General features: G+C 40.9%; 1 protein-coding gene across 1 annotated transcript in view; it reads right to left on the minus strand.

The window, feature by feature from the left end:
- KHDRBS3 (KH RNA binding domain containing, signal transduction associated 3) overlaps positions 1-22,264 on the minus strand; it is a 179,931-nt gene that overhangs the window by 117,250 nt on the left and 40,417 nt on the right. The window contains exon 2 of the mRNA XM_046642399.1: positions 502-620. Coding sequence (XP_046498355.1) covers positions 502-620 — 119 coding nt within the window. The remainder of the gene's footprint in view (positions 1-501; positions 621-22,264) is intronic.

The following is a 22,264-nucleotide window of genomic DNA, read 5'->3' on the forward strand; positions in this document are numbered from 1 at the left end:
GCTTGACAAGCAGTGTGTAGGTCTGCACCCAGGATCTGAACTGGCGAATCCTGGCCCCCCGAAGTGGAACATGTGAACTTAACCACTGCGCCCCTGCTGTGCCACCGGGCTGGCCCCCAGGAATAGATAATATTTTGAAATTCATGTGCTAAGCCCTGTGCTAAGCATTTAACATGGACAATCTTACTTAATTCTTAACAACCCAGCCTCATCTTATAAATGAAGAAACTTCAGTAGAAAGAAATTAAACAGGTTGTCCAAATTTGCATCACTAGTATGACTCAGAAGCATAAATTTTAGGGGCTCCATTAGTCACACTAAAGTCAAACAGAAAAAATGGAATCACTAAATAAGTTTTTAATTAACTTTAAAAGTACATATGGGGAGGCAGCTGTGCTAAGGGAAAATATCTCAAGAAAATATTAAACAGAATATAAATTAAACATCTGCTCCCCCGTGATTAAGTGTAACACACCTGCAGTGTAGACCTCACTGTCTTACCTTAGGGAACTGTTTTACAGGAATTAACACTTTCTGTCCCAGCTTCATGTTCTTATTAATCACCACATCAATGTACTTTTCTTCATCTTTGCCTTCTCCTTTTTGAAACTTTTCTATTTCTGTGAAGGAAAAAAGATAACCATGAAGTATATAGCTTAGAACTCCAGAGATGGGGAGTTCTTGTGAGCTCTAAGGTGGCATGAAATCAAACACAGAACATGGACTATTAGATTGCTCAGTTTTTTCAGGTAAGGACATATTTCCCATTTTATCAATGATTCTTCACCAGTACGGTGGAAAAAATGCATAGACCATGACTCTACAAAGTCCAGTCTCGACTGCCCATGCTAGAAGAGGGGATCCATGGACTAGCTCACAAGCAAACACAAACACAAAGGAAGTTCCTTGGGGCCTCCTGGAATCCTAAAGAAAGGCTCATCAAACAGCAAAGAAAAGCCATAAAGTATTCTCAGTTCAGTGTTACAAAGCACTGACATCCCTATTTATCAACCCGGCCTGGCTCTCCAAGGCTTACACCATCAAGAACTGACTCTTTACAACGGCTTTAAAAGCCCAGACAGGCACCAGTTTTTTTGTCAGTTCGAATCCTGGGCGCGGATGTGGCACTGCTCATCAAACCACACTGAGGCAGCGTCCCACATGCCACAACTAGAAGGACCCACAACGAAGAATATACAACTATGTACCGGGGGCTTTGGGGAGAAAAAGGAAAAAGGAAAAAAAAAAAAAAAGCCCAGACAAGCTTCTGTCATTCAACCTCCCCAACCAAATCTGCCCTCCTCACAAGTGACACAAATCAACTCAATGCTCATGCCTTTGCTAATGCTCTTTTCTCCACTTATGCTGTTATTTTGATGACTTCAATTTCATATAATTCCTTGAAGATTCAACCACATTAAATACCACTTTTTATATGTGACTGTCGTCTTCCTCAATGGGACAGGAGGACTGCTAGAATCAATTAATCTCACCTTGATATTGGCAATGCACTTTACGTACAACTCTTATAATTCAGACAAAAAAAAATGTGGTACCTCTCTGCTATAGACGTTTGTGCCTCCCTCTCTCATATACTGAAATTCCAACCCCCAATCTGATGGTAGTAGATGGCAGGGCTTTAGCGAGGTGATCAGATGGTGAAGGTGGAGCCCTCGTGAATGAGATTACTGCCCTTACAAAAGGGACCCCAGAAAGCTCTTTCACTCCTTCTGCCATGTGAGGACACAGTGAGAGGACCACTGTCTACGCACCAGGAAGTGGGCCCGCATTTGACTTTGCCTCTACAGGCATGTTGATCCTGGATTTCCAGCCTCCAGAACTCTGAGAGAAAAATTTCTGTTGTTTATAACCCACCCAATCTATGGTAGCCTGCCTGTTATAGCAGCCAAAAGGACTAAGATATTCTCCAACCAGAACATAAATTTCTTTTACGTAAAATCGGTTTCTTCATTCAATAAACATCTACTACTAAGCACCTACTATGTGCAAGTTCCAGATCTTGGAAAATCTCAGGAGACTCTTTCCTCACATAATTGCCTAGAGCATTTGGCTGTAGAGGAGGTACAAGAATATGTACTTGAATGACTGCTGAAGCAGAGCATTCATGGACTGAACCCGCCACAGACTGACCACAAAACACCCAGGGTCAAAGAAGGGGACCAACGCACAGAGAAGGACCAGGGACGGTATCCGTTGTATAAAGGGGTACGCATATTTATTCATTTTGCCTGTTGGGGCAGGAATGTTTAAGAATTTAATACATGTCACATTCGTGAGACAATTCAATACTCACCATAGACGACAAAAAGGAAGTCGAGAAAGGTTACTTTACTAACAAACGGCAAAGGTAAGATTTACCCCCAGGTTTGCCTGACTCCAAAGACAGTGTGCCACTGCAGTCTCTTCCATTGTTTTTAATGGCATATTTGAAAGAAGATAAGATTTTCGTGGCATTGTTGGATAAATGTAGGCTGTGTTTAAAGCTGGAGGCTGCAGGCCTGTGGCTTCAGTCATCACTGAAGAACCCCGCCGGCCTGGATGTCTCCTCTTGGCAACTCTCCAACCACTGGCCCCTGCATTCTGCTTCTTAGCTCTAAATCCCCAACTGCCTTTGCTGTATTCAGAGCTGAGCCTCATCTCTGAGCCCTGTGGCAATACAGTCTTGACACCTATCATGACAGTCCTGAATAAAATCTTTCTTACCATTTTAACAAGTGTCAGAATAATTTTTTATTTAACAATTCATGGTAGAAAGTCAGTACACAGGTGAGGTGTAGTGAAAAATACATCTTTGGTCTTTGTTCTCAGTTCCTGGCACAGAGCTCCTAAAACCCCTGGAATTTCCTGAGTGATGGGGAGTGCCTTGTGCTATTCATAACAAGTCCCTTCCAACCATACCTGAGTTTATGTTAACGAGGTGACTCTTGGAGGACCAGGGAGCCGACTGCCAGAAAAACCAACCATGTGACTGGAGGGTTGGAACTTTCAGCACCCACCACTTTCACCATCTCTGGGGAGAGCAGAGGAACTAGAGATTGAGTCCAATCATCAGTGGCCAATGATTTAATGAATCGTGCCCACAAAATGAAAACTCCACAAACACCCCTAACAGCAGTGTTTGGAGAGCTTCTGGGCGGGTGCACACCTCTGAGTGCTAGAAAAGCAACATGCCTAGAGAAGGCACAGAGCTCCACATCCCTCCCCCCATGCCTTGCCCTATGCACCTCTTCTATTTGGCTGTTCCTGACTTGTAACCTTCATAATAAACCATAACAGTAAATAAAGTGCTTTCTTGAGTGCTGCGAGTCATTCTAGCAAATTATTGAAACTGAGGTCGAGTCGGGTTGTGGAACCCTCACACTTGCAGCTGGCCAAGCAGAAACGTGGGTAGTCTAGGCACCCTATTTGCAGCTGACATCTGAAGTGGGGGCAGTCTTGTGGGACTAAGCCCTTATTCTGTGGCGTCTGCCCTAACTCTAGGAGTTAGTGACAGAATTAAATTGAAGTGAATTGCTGGACACCCAGTTGGTGTTGGAGAATTGGCTGGTGTCAGAAAACACTACACAACAGGGATTAAGAGAGATTGGGTGGGGGTGCGGGGAACCAAGAGGAGCAGGGAAGGACCTGGAGATAAAAAAGGACAGCTGACAGAAAGGAACAGCAAATTAGCTCTCCAGCTTCTGACCAAAGTGTCCAACTACCAATAAATACTGAATCGCCAAATAAACTGATTGATTATTTTGTCGGCTTTCTTGTATTATCCTATGTTTTGATCCTATAAAACTGATTCTAAATAGAATCTCTATGGGAACAATACACACTGAAATTGAAGGATGTGAAATGTAAAGATTTACTCAGATAATGCTTGCTATTTTTGTTGAAAAAAACTTTCAAAAGTACTTTTAATTTTGATTTTCTTCTATAAAAATAAAATGTACACAGTAAAAGTTTTAAACAATATTACAGGATATAAAATTAAAAGAAAAGGTTTCTCCTACACCCCATACTCCAGAGGTAGTAATAATCAACAATTGTATATACTCTTTCAGAAGTTTTCCATGAATAAATAAGCATATGTGCACACGCACAACACACACAGGCTCTGAAAACTGTAGAACCAACAGCATACATGAGCTAGTTCGTTTTGTTTTCCCCAGTAAAGAGCAGTAAGCCACACGTCATCTGCTCTGTTGAGCATAACAAATCATGACTTCACTTTAATTAGAAGAAAATAAATTCCACACCTTACTTTTATCTACCTATGTATGCTATAATTGGAAATACCTTTAACATAGTTAGAAGATTCAACAAAATTAGGTACAGTGAAACTTCTTAGAAAAAAAATTCAATGTACATATATGTTTCTAAAAATAGATTTAACTTGGGGCAGGCCCTGTGGCCTAGTGGTTAAGTTCAGCGTTTTCCACTTTGGCAGCCTGAGTTCAGTTCCCAGGTGAAGACGGACATCACCCACTGGCGACCGTGCTGTGGTGGCAACTCACATATAAAATAGAGGAAGACTGGCACAGATATTAGCTCAGAGAGAATCTTCCTCAAGCAAAAAAAGAAGATTGTCAGCAGATGTTAGCTCAGGGCAAATCTTCCTCAGCAAGAAAAAAAACACCATGATTTAACTAATAATTTTCTTTTCAAATAATAAAGCATTTTTATAATTTTTGAGAACTTACAACATATGCACTATTTCATATTTAATTTTATAATCAGAATTCAAATGTTATTCCTTGAATCAGTGACATTTAATTTGAGGTGACATGCAAAGTGATAAAGGTAAAATTAAAAAATTAGAAAAAAATTATGTATTTTACCATACATTAAATTAAAATTTGAGATATGCCTATGATTTTAAAGAGAAAAATAAAAATTAAAAGAAAATATACACAAAATACCTAATTTCCTCTCTAGATGAATAGTCAACTTTGCAAATCTTTCATTGCTAAAATATCTTGCTGTTACTGTGGGGGACTGGAACTGGCCACCCCAAGATATGTCTCTTTGGCATGAAGATTATTTTGGGCTGGTTACTTTTAAAAACTACAGATATGAGAGAAACTCTGAAAAGTAGAATTTACTTACCCTTTGTAAGAGACATTTACATTTGTAAAGGAAATCTCCATCTGTAAAGGTGTCTCCCTCTTTGTACCAAGAAGAGGGGGGGATGACCTTATCTCTAGACACTCTTATCAATGCAGAAGGCAAGGACTTAAATCTGCATAATGACATTACCCTTGTTTAATGTGCTTTTCTGATAATCTCCCATAACTGACTCTCCCCACCCCCAACATCCTCCTTTGTCTTTAGCAGAGGGTGGTAATTAAGAGGAGAGCTTCGACCATTTTGGTGAGTTGCTCAGTTTTTCTGGGTCTCTCCCATGTATACATGTTATAAAACTTTGTTTAATTTTCTCCTGTTATTCTGTCTCACGTGAATTTAATTCGTTGTCCGGCCAGGAGGACCCAGAGTGGGTAGAGGAAATGTCTTCCTCCCCTACATTACCTTAAGTAAGCTTTGAATTATGTTGAAATATAATATTTCACCATTTAAGATTCATTTAAAAAATGTCTGAAGCCTGATGCCATGTTAAAAGCATGTAGGTTTGCATGTACTACATTTAACACACAGCACAGCAAAGGAAAGAGCCCCAATCCAGTCTCTGGAGTCAAAGAGATCTGCTTTCAATCACGGCTATTGTACTTTTCTCTGGCCCTTGTGTCCTCCAGCTTTAAATTGAAAACTGTCTAAAAAAGTTTAAAGTCAAAACTTTTATTTCTTTAGGTCCTGTTCAATCAATTATTTTTTATTTTCTACTTGATTGAGGATTACAAGTAGTTTGACATTTTCATGAAGTCCAATAAAATACAACGCAAAAAAATGGGGAATTGTACATGATGATCTATGAAATCTTGAAACAGCTTTGTAGTGTTTATGCCTGCCCCTTACTGGGAGTTTCATATTCCAAAACCCATGCGACCACCCTCTGCTCTTCCCTGAGGAAGGGAAGGAACTTCCCACCCACCAAGACGGTTCTAACCTTTCAGTTAACTGTAGCAAATGAAGGCTGACCATAGGGAAATCCAATCAGATTTTCAAGGTCAAATGCATAAAGGATCCAACTTTCACTAATCCCCAGGTTACATCTGTCACCATACAATTTAATGTGCCAATCCCACCTCCCAGCTCAGAAATAATAAGCAAATATGTGATTAAGTTTTAGATAACATAGGGGATTAAAATGCTACATTTTCAAACCATGGACACAACATCTCTGTCAGGCCAGAAATAATTGAGTGTCAGTGCTGTCTTTTTTGGCTTTTGTTTGTTCATTCCTTTTTTGTTTTTGCCTTGGTCCAGTCCAGTAGAGAGCTTCCTAAACACTTACCTTTGTGCCTACCAAATATATTAAAATCCACTCATCCTCTAAAAAACAAATAACCCTTAAATTTAAATGACCTAAATCTCCAATATAAAAAATTTTAGTAGTGTAAATTTTCACTAAAGCCGCTTAAATTCTCTCACAGAATCAAACACTTCTAAATTGACGTCTCCTTTGTCCCAGCCACTCCATTTCTGGAGTTGACTGAGTTCCCATGTGTTGAAGAAATTGTACTAAATGCTGGGAATAGAGTACAGAGGATCTGAGGCATGTAAACAGACAAATTTAATCAAATGTACACAGAGCCACAGAAAAGGGACTAAAGTTGGGAATTTGTAAAATTGTTCAAAAAGCTATCAAATATGTGCTAAATCCTTAAAGGACAGGGAACGGAGACTGCCAGCAAAGAAATGATGAATTCTTCAGTGAAGTCAACTAACCCTGTGTGACCCTAGTTCACATCCACTCATCTGATTACACTGTGCATTTGACATAGAGTTTTACTCAGATATAACCTATTTTTTTCCTTTTCTCTTTTAATAGTACACAATGGAATAAATCATACAAGTAACGACGACAAAATTCTGTGATCAGAGAGTCAGTTAGTGAACAAGCTTAGACATGAATGCAATTTCCTGACCCAAGTCCTAGTTTCTTGCAGAAAGATCAGGCAGGTTCAGGGTGAGGAGAGAGGTAGATCTCCTCAGCCAACAGAGAAGAAACGCAAAGCATGAAAATGCAGGCCAGGTTCTTAATGCCAAAACTGATACTAACAGTGGAGTCACCTCAGGAGATGCTAACAGTTGTGAGCAGAGGAGTCTGCTGAGACATCCTGAAGGAGAGGTGGTCTGGTGGTGGAGTAGGAAATGGAATGGGTGGAATACAAAGGGAGAGCAGAGCAGAATACAACTGGATAATCACACAAACAAATGAGGGACTGAACTAGAAGGCAATTCATATTTAAAGTCGACAGAAGATGGATGAGAGTGCCACCAAAGAGGCAAGCCTTTCATAGAGACAGCGTCATGCCCACTGAATACCCAATCAAACACACGGGATGCAGCTCGCGCCCTCTCCCCTTGCTTTATCCTCTATCCCTTAACTCCCATCCTCTCCACGGGTTCAAAGCTCCATGCTCATCAGGCCTTCGGCTTCTGAACTTGTTCTCCAAGATTGGAACACTTCTCTAGACTTTTTGCCTGGCAGTATCCTTCCCTTCATGTCTCTGCCTGAATCCCATGTCCTAGAAAGGCTGTCTTTGAATTCTCAGACTAGTTAAGCAAAAATCACAGCATTCTATCATGATACTCACCATAGGTGTAACTTCCTACTTCATGCCTGTCTTCTCCAACAGACTGTTAGCGACCCCCTGTTAATTCATTTCATAGTGCCTAGCATGTGGTAACAGCTCTGCAGATACACGCTATAAGAACGAATGATGAAATGACTCATCATTACAAATAAGACATCTGCACACACAGCTCTACCTTGTATAGTATTTTCACTGCTTTATCTCACATGATCCTGACAACATCCCAGGATGGTTGAGTCTCATTCACATTTTGCACTTGAGAAAAGTTAGAAAATATATTTCTAGAAGTCACACAATTAGCAAGCAACATTACCAAGACTCAAACTCACGACTCCCAATCCAGGACACTTTCCCAACACATTCCACCAACAGGTCATTAGAACATCTTGTCTAACTAGCAACCCAATCAAGCCTGGAGTACACAGTGCTTCTATAAAGGAAAGAAATACTCCTTACAAAACAGGTCCAGGAAAGACAGTATTAATGAGCCAATGACTTCGTACGCTGAGCCCATACAGAAACTTTAGTATCAGAAACTTTTACCTAGAAACCCTGATACTCGGCAACTCTGCCAAATCCTAGAGCCTCTGTTCTTTCTCTGGGTGAATGATCCAAGGAACAGGATTCCAGAAGGAAACAGATGGTATTCAAACTGGCTGATCTGAAGAGAGTTTAATTAAGGGCCAGTATATAAGGGTGCGACTACTGCAGTACTGGGGGTTAGGCAGGAGGGGAGGTGTTACTGCCCCAGGGGATGAAGCACGAAGTGGCAGGAAAGAAAAAGAAAGAGAAACTTTCTTTCCTTCCACTGTGAGGGCAGCCTGACAGGGTTGCAGATTCCTTCCACAGAGAGAAGCAGCCATCCTTTGGGGACCTACCACCGAGGGAGCCAAAGAGAACAAACACTCTGATCCCTCTTTTCCCTCCTGCCAGTCTACTACTGGTGACCTCCACTGGGTAGGTACTGACCCAACCAGAAGCCAGGGGGTTAAAGCATCTGCTGATACGGGCCTCACATCACACACTTCAGCCTCCCGGGCCCAGAGCAGAGCAGAGAAGGGTGGAGAGAGGAGCTGGGAAGGCAAAATGCAGCTCTCCAGCCCTGCGCCTTTGTAACCTCAAGGGCTCATTGCAAAGAGCTTCTGATGCCTCCTTTACATGCAGCAGTTTCCATCCGAGCTTGCCACACACAAAATTACACAGCAGAACACTAAAAAGTAACGAAAATTGCTTCAGAGATCACTTATCATACCAGTACTACTTAAGTAATTATGACCTTGTTAACAATGAGTCACCAACTATGGGGCTGTGCACTTGACTTAAAGCCCCTCTTTAACAAATCTATGATCTATGCCCCCACTTTACAGAAGACCCTGAGGATCCAAATGGATTTTTAAAAAGTTAAAAAGCTTGCCAAAGCTTAGACAGTTAATAAGCAGGAGAGTCAGGATTCCCACTAAGGTATATCGAATGCCAAAGCCCATCTTATTAGGTGTTTAAAAGCTACTTAATAAAAATTCACAAAAGGGTCAGAAAAGTATAACTAAGAAAGTAAACGTGGCTGCACAACACAGCAATCGTGTGGATAGGGACACAGTCAGCAGAGGCCCCCTTGTCCAAGCGCCTTAACTCTGACGAACTCACTACAGGACAGGGTGTAGCCTGGACCCGGACCAAGACGAGAAGCCCAGAGAAGAGTGATAATACCTACACTCAACATTCCGAAATCTATCTCAAAACAACACAACAGGCCAGTGGGAGGATTCAAACTCATCTTAGAAGATATATAAATAGCGTTCATGGCCACTGAAATTCTGTTTGACAAATTACTAAAATGCTACTATGGCTGCTGGTCTGAAAAGAAATTTTTTATCCCCCAACACGACAAATGTTTTCACGAAGGAATTATTTTATTTAAGCAATCCAAACTCAACTGAACATCTATTAGAATCAAACCAGAGTTGAATACACTAAAACCTGCCCGGACTAGATTGATTCATATAGCTCAAGATCTTGCAAATAATCTTCCATAAACAGAAATAAATGGCATGGCAGAGTAGAGATGCATATCACTGTCTAATAAGGATGAATAAGCTCATCATAAATACACATAAATATACCATCCAGGGAACAGGAAACAGTCAATACTCTAAATATTAAGAATGCCTGAAAGTAAACTATTTTTATAAAGACAGAGCGAACATTTGTACAGAAAATATCCTTAAATATATATACAACACACAAGATTAAAACATACACACAGGAAATGACAGTCAAATTCCTTCAGGAAGGAAGAAAGGTTGATAGGGAAAGAGAGAAGGAGGAAGGAATTGATACTCCCCATCATGGATAATTAACAAAAATATAACAATAATTTCAGCAGCTGGAATGTATTTGCTGACTATCTTCCAGGTGTTTAACGCCTGTAACACTACAGCAAAGTGGACGTCATCCTCAGTGTGCAGAAAAGACACAGGTGCTTGGAGACATCCAGCGACTCAGCCGAGGTCACACAGCCAACCCAGACCGAGGTTCCAGCCCCAGTTTACCTGATTCCTAAGTCCACGCTCCCTCCAGTTTCGTGGTATTACTGGAGCAAAGGAATACTGAACTTGAGTGAAAAAAATAGCTTTGGATTATTATTTCATTTTGGGGGAAACTCACCATGTATCAAAAGAAATAACGTTTATTAATAAAGTGCTTTGAAAACTCTAACACATCATGCAAATATAGGTTATTATCGTTTACTTATTACAATGCCTAATTTGTGATGATTTATTTACATGCATCTCAGTGTAGAACAGATTTCACGAAGAATTTGTGAAAGCAATAAGATTCTAGAGAATCAAATCCTGATAACTAAAAACTTTTGAGCACTACTCAGAATTATTATAAAAATTTTGTCAAATTCTTTTTAACAAAAAAAAAATGCTTCCAGTGTACTGGCACCTTAATTTCCCCTTCAATATATGCAATCATTCACCAAACAAAGGCATCTTGGCCAGAAATGAGAAATACAAAGATGAGACATGGTCATTCAATGCCTCAATGGAACACAAATTTATCATCTAAAGAGGAAAGACTCAAAGGCCTTCAGAAATAAGTAGGTTACTGAATTTTGGTACTAAATTCTAGAAATTTTCAAAATAAACTTCTAATTACAAAAGGTTTCTTACAATTTTAAAACACTAAAGACCAAAGAATGGAAATCAGAGATGAGATATCCCCTGAAACTGGTAGAAGGAGGCTAACCAGTTGAATAATTACCATATTCTAGACATTATACTAGAAGCTTTACATAGATTTAGTCCTCATAACTTCTCAGAGTGTTGGGACAAGAATTATCACCCCCTTTTTTCTTATATGTAGCAAGTGACAGAGCCAAAGTTTGACTGCAGGATTGTCTGACTCTCAAAGGTTTTACTACTTTTCCAAAATATCACACAACTGTCTTCAAAAGAAAACAAAACCTTCCAAGCCAACAGGTAAACAGAATAGATTAAATTCCACCTCTAATAAACCAACAGAATTTTACAGCAAGTCTGTCAACAGCATTCATTGAATACTTGCAGTTTAGTGTGAAACATAACAGAAGGAACACAGGGCGTTAAAAATGTAACTAACGCGCAACAGTGCATGCTGGTGTGCACAGCAGTGAAGACAACAAATGATCAGGGCTCAGGTTCACGTATAGTTTTACCAGTCCTAATGGTGAATACAGGTAAATTTCTCTTCTATGGACCAACCCATTTTCATCTGACAGTAAGAAAGCCTCTGAAATAAATATTTATTGAAACCGGTCACAACGAATGGCTCAGCTTCTACTTAAATCACCCAAAAAAGAGAGGCAGGAGGATGGACCTAGACGACAGGGAAAAAGAGGCTCAGAGTTCCTGCCTTCCCAAACACACCAAGCCCTTGGCTATTCCAAGTGACTGAGAATTCTTCTTAATATAAATGCATTTGTCAAATGAAGAGTCGGTAAACCCACGGACTAAATGAAGGAAACAGTGCATTAGCTTAGTTCAAGTTGCTCATGACTTAAGTCAGCGCCTATGGGGAGGGGGGATGGGAATAACTATTAAAGACTGAAAAAAAGGAAAATCTACTTTTAGTCGCGCCTGCCTAAGGGTGAAACCACATTTCTCACTTTTAATTGCAAACATCATTAAGTATACTGCAAAAGACCAGCTATCTTAAACAATTATCAGGCTCCAGAGGTCACCAATTAGAACCCTGCAAGGATTTGAATTAAAAAAGGTTTCATGATTAGGTGAAGTAATGATCCAAGAAAGAGATTAGTTCTGTTCAGACAGCACTCATTATAAAATCCATTTCCTTTGTATGAAGATTCAATGTCTTTCTCATTTATCCCGCTGCCATTATCACACTTTGAGATAGAAATATGATTGTACTAATGATATTCTATAACAACCATATAGTACAAGCATTTTGCTCTCTACTACTTTAATATTTAATAAGATTACCAATGAATACCTTCTATTGGTTAGATATACAATATTACAGACTCTATGGGTATGACAGAGTATTCAAAATAAATTCAAAGTAGGATATAACTGTGCTATGGCTATACATTTTTAGGTCAGTCTCATAATCATCATCAGTCTCTATTTATATAGCAAAGTGTCAGAGTAACTGGGGGGAAATAACCCTTAAAACATTAAATCATATTTTTCATAGGATGATTATCTACAGGGTCACTTTTATAAAACAAACTCTAAAAATAAATAGCATGATCTAGGATTACAACTAGAGCCCAAAGAAAACATCTACTTTGATGCTGTTTAAAAGGCCTATCGAGCCAGGCCTGATTGCCCAGTGGTTAGAGTTTGGCACACTCTGCTTCAGCAGCCTAGGTTTCTGGTTCCCGGGTGCAGAACCGCACCACTCACCTGTCAGTAGCCATGCTATGGAGGTGGCTCACATAGAAGAACTAGAAGGACTTATAACTAGAGTGTACAACTATGTACTGCAGCTTTGAGGAGGAAAAAAACAGAAGAAGATTGGCAGCAGATGTTAGCTCAGGGAAACTCTTTCCCACCAAGAAAAAAAAGTTAAAAACAAATTAATAAATAAACAAAAGGTCTAGCAACAAAGCCATAAGAGATATGCTAGAATAAAGAACAGGGCTAGAAAAGAACCACAGATTAATATTAGAACAAAACATAGAAAATGTCTAAAAATACCATTATTTCCCTCATAACTCAATGCTCTTCTAAGCTACCTGAAAACTGCCAAACAGGCATAAAACACTTTTAAAAACAAAATACAATTAGAGCAGAAATATATATCTTGTCACTCAGATTTAGTCATCATAAAAAGTTAAGACACTGATAAAAAATTAGTCTGCATACACTTATTAGTCACAGCCTCTGAGGACAGGAAATATCTCAACACAGATACATACAATTATTGAAAATGAGGACAACCTTCCTATGTTAATTTAGAGCCAGGAAGAGTTATCCATACTAGGTCCTCCTCCAGTCACATTTTACATATGTATATACAACCTCTCCTTATGAGGCAGGTGCTATCTCCTCACAGTGGACCATCCCACTGGGAGTTTTCTTAAACAGATTTGTCAAGTTAGGTATAGGTCATAACATTCTAGACTAAGCTGTACATTAAAATCATGTAGGGATCTTATATAAAAATAACTATGCTGAGACCAGCCGGGGGCATTTGTTTGTTTTCACTTTGTCCTTCAACCATGAAGTATTTAGTTAAGCAATTATGCACTCTAGTGGGTTCCACTTGTCAAATCTACTGACAACTGACTGATCGATTTTAAGGCTGAATATACAGATTACTTGTTACTTTACAGAATTGTACCACATAGCCCATCAGGGCAAATGAGCCAGAATCAAAGGGTAAACACAAAGCTTTACTTTGACTAAAACTAACAATAAGTATCTTCGGCTGATGTCTGACTGTATTCTATTCTCACCTTAAACACAAGAGGTGGGATACTTTGTTGATCTATTCCACGAAAGAGTAACAAACAAGACGAGGACACTAATAACACGGCCAGGAAGGACAGACCAGATTCGAGGATTCATCAATTTTTAAATCAACAGTGATTGCTGCCCATCAAAGGGCCACGATACATAAGCAGATACACAGTGTATCTGAAGTATCACTATTTCACGGCAGGGTGACGGGGGCAGGACGATTAGGGGGAAAAAATGTCTAAAAAGGCTCTGTCAGGGAGGAAACAATGGAAAAAAGTTGAAAAGCACTGTCTAGGAAAACCAACTGAAAATGCTTATCCTAAAAGATAAATCATTCATGAGAGAATACGATTTATTTACAAATATTTTTGTCTGTCATATAAAAGAGGGATTAGATTTGGTCAGTAAGACCAATGGTAGAATTAGGACTAAAAGGTAGAAATCATAGAGAAAGGAGCAACCACTCAAATTATAGAGATGAAGATTCTAATAATAGCATTTTCCAAAGATGGAACTAGCTACTTAAAGAGACTTTAAGTTCATCTATGGAGTCCATCCAGCACAGGCCGGACCCAGCTGGCAGGAATGTCCCAGAGAGGATTCAATCATCTAACGGCAAGTTCAACTTGAAGGCGGCTCTCAACCCTGAGATTTACACACGTCCTTATCATCTGTCTCACTGACTAGCTCATCTACACATGAAACTGTGAGATTCATCATCACATCCCCAGTACCTAGTTCTGCACCATGAATCTAACATGCATTCAAAAACTATTTGTTGAGTGAATGATGATATTCTTCACGGAAAGGCACAGTGAGACCTGAGGAACTTTTAGGAAGACCCAAGGTATGAATTAACCAAAATGCAAGTCACCTATCTTCCAATTTCCATAAACAAACCACCTATGCCAGTTACCAAGCTAGTGCCTCTCAGCTCCCTCCAAACCCATCCATATCCTGTTCTAGAAGGCTGGGGAGGGACTCTGGAAGCATATTTCTCCTCTGCCAGCAGTCCCCTAAGAGGTTCTGCATTGGGAGCGCCAGCGTCGGGGAGACTGACGGGACCTGCTCCTTCCCATTCTGTTTCTATTTCCTGGCAGCGTACCAGAACAGTGTTCTCAAGTTGTGGCAGTGACAGTGATTTTCCCTCACATTCCCAGAATCTCACTCATTGCATCTCCTCAGCAAGCCAGGACCCTCACCTGAGGCCTGAGGCCCAGCCCTCTGAGCTCCCTCTTCAGGCTCCTGAGTCAGCACCCTGAGTGGGCCTTGGCGCCAGGGTCCTGGCTGGTTCATTTCTTCCTCCAGCCCTGAGGGCGATGGCTCAGCACGGCGCCTCTGGTACCACTTCTGTGTTACTTCACTACCCCCCATTTGCCTTTTCAGTCATCCAGCACCTGTCTAGCCAGTTCTTTATACTAAATCCTCTGTTCAAATACCTGGTGTGATTTCTGTTTACCTGACTAGACCCTGACTGATACACCATCTTGGTAAATTCCTGGAAGCGTAGTGGAAAGAACCTGGGAATCAACAGGCTGGACATCTTAAGTACTGTGTGCCAGGTACCATGCAAGGCCTTAAGGTGGGTCCTCACGGGTCCCAATCAAGCCCAAACAGGGCAGTAAAGTGGAAAGGAGGACACCGGTGTTGGGGGAGCAGCCCAAGCTCGACCTCTAGAGAACCTCCAGCAACTCACTTAGCCTCACTGAGCCCTCATTTCTTCATGTATAAAAACAGGGGGAAACCCAGGCTCGTGTGACCCATCCCCAACTCTAGGGGTTGACAGTCACTAATCTAATGGCATCAAGCCCCTTCCAAAATTTGATTCTCCTACTTCAATAATTCTTGGAAACTTAAATAATTAAACTTTTTTAGACCAGGGATTTATTAATGGTAAAAAGCTCTAAAGAAAAGGGCAAACTTTCCTGGGCGACAGCATGCTTTTGCAGCACCTCCTCTGCCTGCAGAGAGGGCTTTCGTGCTGACTCCTCAGCCTCAACTGCAGCTGGCAGAGCTGACAGCAGGGGCGCCAGAAGGATGGCTGTGGCAATGTGCCTGTTCACTCCCCACCCACCTCCAGTACAGATCATAATGATCACCACAGAGTTTAAAAACCAGCATCTACGCAATGACATTATCATCGATGTTCTCCATACAATGGAACCATAATGAATATCTTGGAGGCTGAATTATCTGAGCTAAATTTCTGATTTCCCCTGTGAAAAGCACAGGAAGACAATATAATCCAGGAATATGCAACTGCAGGTGATGTTTACCTGGAGCAGCATACCTATCAGCGCTCTAATTTGCGTAGCATAGAGTAAATCTCTATGAATATATAACCATTCAACACATTATTCAGGGGGAAAGTGTTTATCGTCTTCAAAACATTTGCTATTCCAGGAACTAATTAAGTTTACAAACTGTGGTGTGAATACCAGACGGCAGTCGATGTACAAATCATATCGTTAATTACGCCTCTGACAAAGAAACTGTATTACAGGTATTACATGCAAATGCTGCAACCAGGCAAGTCCTTTAAATTTCACGATCTCAAGCTTGGGAACAAATGAAACCCAAAACATGAGCATCAAATGAATGGAAAATTAAGTTGCTCAGAGGCAAATTCAACAGTAGCCCTAAGTGAATGCTTAATCGAGTTATTTTGTCACCTGTTTTTGCTTATGGCATTCCCAGAACAGAATATTAACCTGCAGCCTCCAGACAAGCACAACTGTCTAGCTCTTTGACACCTGCAATAAGAGAGTATAAATTAATGATAATGTGGAAAGAAGATCTTAATTTAGTGAGACTTGAAGTAATAAAAACTAATGAAAACATGAGTTCAAATCACAGACCAGGACTGACTTACAGAATGACACTCGGGGAAAAAAACAAGTCAGAGGGCTCCCAGTCCCCTGACTATCACTTAGGGGTACTGAGACCCACTCCTAGAGCTGTGAGGAGTCGTGACACACAAAAAGTGCCCTCCCTCCACCCTGTGCATAAGAAATCCTGGCTCCTGCACACTCCCTACTTCTGCGTATTAATGCAGGCAGAGGTATACATGAAGAGAAGGCTAATACAAACTTAACGAAAAGTGTAAATATTAATACAATCAAAGATCACTAGAAAAGATTAGAGTGCTAGTTACTCCCGAGTCTCCTGTCGTCAGAAAACCATCAGTTGTGCTAGTGCCACCACTGGGAAGGACCTGGGCCTGGTAAAACCAGGGAGCTCTGAATGTGAGGCTGCAGGTTCTGGAACTCTTCTGTCCTAACTCAAGCCTTGCTAAAGGTTTATTTGGGTGAATTATTTATCTTCTCTGAAACTCAGTTTCATTATCTGTAAAATGAGGATTGCCTATGACCTGACCTAGTTGATGTGGAAATAAAATGAGGCCATGTAAAGGAAACCACTCTCAGCCTAAAAGAGCTACTCGAATATCACTGGGGCCATACACGGGCCCCAGGGAATTCCTTACCAGGAGGCCACATCTAAGCAACATGAGCAAGCTGAAGAACAATAGGTCAGTGCAGGAACCTCTCCAGCTGCAGTTAAGAGACAGACACTAGGTTAGGCCTCACGTTTGCCTTTCATGGCTTGGCTAGCTCTCTAAGCTCAGAGCTTCTGGGGGAAAACATGTCTGCTTCCCTCCAAGGAGCAGTGAAGGGGGTATGCCGGGTAAATGAGAGTGTCCCTGTGACAGTTAATAGAACTGTGCATATGCATGACGTCTACAGGAAACCAGCTTCTGGGATGATGAAATAATACCAAACTGGAAAATGTATTATTATAGTAGATACAGGGATATCGGCATATGACACTGTTTGTCTACTACGTTATTCCTGTCCTAGAAGTAGGTCAGTCACACCACATGCATGCAGGGATTATCCAGAAGGCAGTCAAAACCACCCAGGCCAGAACAGTCCAGGAGAACTTTCTGTGAGGAGGGAAATGCGTGTCTGTGCAGTCCAATACTGCGCAGCCACATGTGGCTACTGAGCACTTGAAATGTGGCTAGTGTGCCTGAATAACTGAATTTTTACTTTTATCTCATTTTAATTAATTAACATTTAAATTTAACTAGCTACAAGTGGCTGGAAGCTACCACAGCACAGATCTAGAATATGGCTAAAAACTAAAAAGGAATTAAAAAGGTGTGTGACGAGCAGAAAGAGATGCCATGAAGTTCAAACACTTCTGTTTTCATTCAACAACAATTTACTGAGTGCCTACAACACGCTGTCAGTGCTCCCTAGCCAACAGCTAACAACTGAGCAGCAGCTGACGGGATGGACGGGCACACGGGGACTGTGGAGTCGGGCAACCCTGGGCTCTAAACGGTGGTTACGCTGGGTAGAATATAAGGACATTGATCCTATCTCAAGAAATACGTACCTTAGGAAAGACTACACATGGACACTCACAACACAAAGTATAAATTTTAAGCACACTAAGAATAAATGAAGTACTACAAAGTTTAAAGGAGGCAATAAACACTTTTGGGTCAATAGATCACAGGCAACTTCAGAACGAGTGGTATTTTAGCTGAGCCTAAATGAATGGACTTTGACACGAAGGGGCATCCCGTGCGTGGGGAGCAGCAGGAGCAAAACTGTGTAGACGTATCCATGGTAACGCGTGCAAAGAATCCGGAGCAACAGAGTGATGAAAGCATACGGTACAGAGGGGGAGTATCTGGTGACCAAGCTGAAAAGGCAGACAGACCCAAGACAGATTGGGGGACTTGTACTGCCACTAAGCAGCTCCTTTAGGACAGGACTGCAGGCCGAGGGGGCATTTATATGGGGCAGTAGCAGGAAGAGACTTGTGGTTGAGAAAGAGGAAACGGCTCCGTACAGCAACGCCCGAGGGCTGCTCTGTTCTCACTGAGGATTTAGTGTCCACTCTTTGCGTTAAGGTTAAACTACTTTAATAAACAGAGACGCCACAAAAAGGCTGTACAGGAATAAAAAAGTATGATAAAGAAAAAGTGGATTCTGAGACCCTCTACAGGCCCTTGTAACTACCTACACATCAGAAGGATGAAGCAAATTAAAAAACTTCAGTAACTCACGCCAAAAGTGCAAGATGTGTTGGTATGAATTTTAAAGAAAAAACTCACAGATTATACGTTAAATCTAAGGCCAGAGGCTGAAGACTGCAAAGAATAAGAATTACTACACAATAGCACCCCAGAATGTCTTCTTGTGGAAAAAAAGGTAATTTTGCTCTGAGACTAAAAATAAGATATTAAAAAATTGTTGCTATATGTTACCTATGAAAAAGGAGAACAACAAAAAACCCCTACACTACAACTTTTCTATAAGAAAGGAAGAAGAGGATTGATAAGCTACATTTTTGGACAACTGGTAAAAAAGATATAAATCTTACTGAAGGATGCCTAAAAATGTATGATTTCCTATTTCTCTTCCTCTAATCTACTTTCACCTCAAATCTGTTGAACTCATTCCTATTTCCTTCAACTGCAGCTCATCTCAAACATTCCTTGATGTCTTTGAAGTTTCTTGCTCAATAGCTACATGTGATTCTTCTGGAAATGATTTTTACAGTCGTAGAGATAATACGTTAACAAAAAAACTGCCTGAAACAAGAACCACATCATGACAGGTATTTCACATGGACTTCTTAAAGTCTGCATGCCAAGGCACGACACCTTTATGTATGCTCACCAGTCACCAATCAGAGATGTTCAAAGGCCCTAAATTCTAAGACAGAAAATATTACAAAATAAAGGAAAAAGGGCTCAGAGCTCAGCCAGCACTGTTTCTGTTTTTACTTGTTTTATAAATTAAATGCCTGTTCAGCTATAAACTATACTGGGCTTTTTTTTTTTTTTGAGGAAGATTAGCCCTGAGCTAACATCGACGGCCAATCCTCCTCTTTTTGCTGAGGAAGACTGGCCCTGAGCTAACATCCATGCCCATCTTCCTCTACTTTATATGTGGGACCCCTACCACAGCATGGCATGCCAAGCAGTGCCATGTCCACACCCAGGATCCCAACCAGCGAACCCTGGGCCATGGAAGCAGAACGTGAGAACCTAACTGCTGCACCATGGGGCCAGCCCACTGGGCATGGTTTAAGGAGAGAAGGAGGTGGAGTCAGCATTTACTGAGAGCCTCCTGAAAAGTAGGCACTTTAAATATGTCAACTCAATTAATCTCCGAGGGAGGTGGACAGCCGCAGGGGGGTCTTCTCGCCTATCAAGCTAGCAAGCAGAAGTAATAGGCACAAACCCCTATCTGATCAAAGGTCAAGTTTTTGGCTACAGCAATAGTATTCCATTCTCCAGTGAGAATATTTAATCCAAGTGTGATATACTTACTATAAGCCTCCACTAATTCCTGGTTAATCGTTTTACTCATCTTCCCAAAGCGTTCACCCCATGCGACTTCACAGCACCTACCAGAATCGTTTACACCCGTCTTAATCATGCCTCAACTCTGGCACTCACAACAGAGCCTCGTGTGGAATAAGCACGGATGAATAAACAGATACAGAAAATTAGCGCCTGAATCAATCAGAAGATTTGGGCTCTCTACTGGTTTCTGCCGTGAACTAGTTAAATAAGCTTAAGCAAACTACAGGTTTTCTGACTTTCATTTTCCATTTCTTCTAGGAAATATTTTCTGAGCTCTCTACTTCTCCCCATCCCAGGGCAGCCAAGTCCTAAAACTAGGAACTAAGTGGCTTCTGAGAAGAGGGTGGGGTGACTTCTGCGTCCTTTATTCTTCCAAGGGGCCTTTCTTCCTGACCATTACTAATAAGCCTACGTCCACCATCTCCCATCGACTCTCTGAGCGCCTCGGGTCCTTCCGACAGTCACCGTTCGTCGGTCAGGCAGGTCAGTTTCTATTCTTTGGAAGAAAGGCCTGTGGGGGTGAAACAGAGCCTCGGTCACAGAGCAAGCACCCCGATGTTACTCCTTTTCATCTAACCCCTTTATTTAAAAAAAGAAAAGATTCTAACCAAACCAAACTACTACCAGGTCTGGCTAAAAATCCCTCACAAGGAACTGCGTTTCCCTTGCTGGCCGCTGTTCTACTTTTGAGTAGACTTGCATCTCTTCCCAAAATCCTCTGGCCCGTGTTTCAGGGTTCAGTCTGACCTCCCTCTGCAGCTGCAGTGATTTTTCCGGGGTCAGTGAGACATCCTCTTCAATTCAGTAAAGAGTTGCAGTATCATGAAACACGAGAACACGATTTTCTATTGAAAAATTCTGAACGTAATGGTAGCCACTATCTAATAGTTTTAACTGCATCCTAGAACTGACAAAGGCAAACTTTACACGTACAAATATCTTCTGTTTCACTGTGACTCTGGGCCGGAGGAGGAGGAGAAGAACTCTAGCATGGGAGGAGACCAGATAAAAGGATGCTCTTTAAAAATACGCTTTCATTGCCAACCAATATAAAAAGTCTCTTTGATCAAATAAAAATCCAGAGTCAGGCTCCTCCCTCCAGGCAAGGTTAAAAACCCAGGAAGAGAAAGTAAGATAAATGAGTTTAAGACACTCTGATGTGTTTCTACAGCAAAAATTAATAATTTTTAAAAATGCAGTGAAAGTAAAAACTAAGATGTGTCAATATTGTGCCATATCTGCTGGCTATAGCCTGTATCTAAAATTTTATATCTTCAAAAGGGGGAAATTATAATGAAAGACAAAGTTAGAGATAAGAGTTGCAATTTTCATTTTGTATAAAGGGACACAGACATATAGCCAAGCATGTCAAGAGTTTTAATAGCATCAAAGTGGACCAGCAGAAAGACTGATTTAAAATAAGCAGAAGTAGATTTAAATGACCTCTCCAACCCTTAGAGGCTGCTTAACTTTGGTCAAATTACTTAATCTCTGAGACTTTATTTTTTTATTGGCAAAATATAGATAATGATGCCTAATACGCAGTCCTGTTGTAAGCAACTAAAACAGAAAACAAATATAAACAATGCCTGACAGCCACTAGATACTTTCACATTACCTATTAATATTGTTATATTTCACTTATGCACTTCTAAGTGATACACTGAAAATATTTATCCTTCCTATCCACAACTGGCTTTTCCCTGCACAGTCTGGTGCCTGCCCACTGGAATAGGCACCCAAACTGACCTGTGGTTGTAGGGTAAGAGAAATATGAAAAGCAAGTCAACTCTAAGAGTAAGCACAATGCACAGAACCACTCTAAACCAGATTTAACCCAAATTTACAATAATGAGGATTCTTTCAAACGATAATACCCAGTACTGTCCAGGAGAGAGGAAAAAAGGTACCGGAGGGTACTCTGCAATGCCAGCACTTAGCACAGGTACCACTGTGGGTCTTCTCCCACTCCGGACTGTGGGCCCGAACGCTAGTTTCAGGTCTCACTTCTGCATCCTCCAAATCTCAGAGAGGAAATGCTCAATACATTTTAGATGACCAAATGAACAGATGCTTAACATATGTATACTCACTATATTCAAAACAGAAAGAAGAAAACAACTAACCTTTATTCATTACTTCAAAATAATTCTCATTCAACTATTTATTGAACACCTTTT

Source organism: Equus quagga, chromosome 16, assembly GCF_021613505.1.
Source record: "Equus quagga isolate Etosha38 chromosome 16, UCLA_HA_Equagga_1.0, whole genome shotgun sequence".
NCBI classification, from domain to species: Eukaryota; Metazoa; Chordata; class Mammalia; order Perissodactyla; family Equidae; genus Equus; species Equus quagga.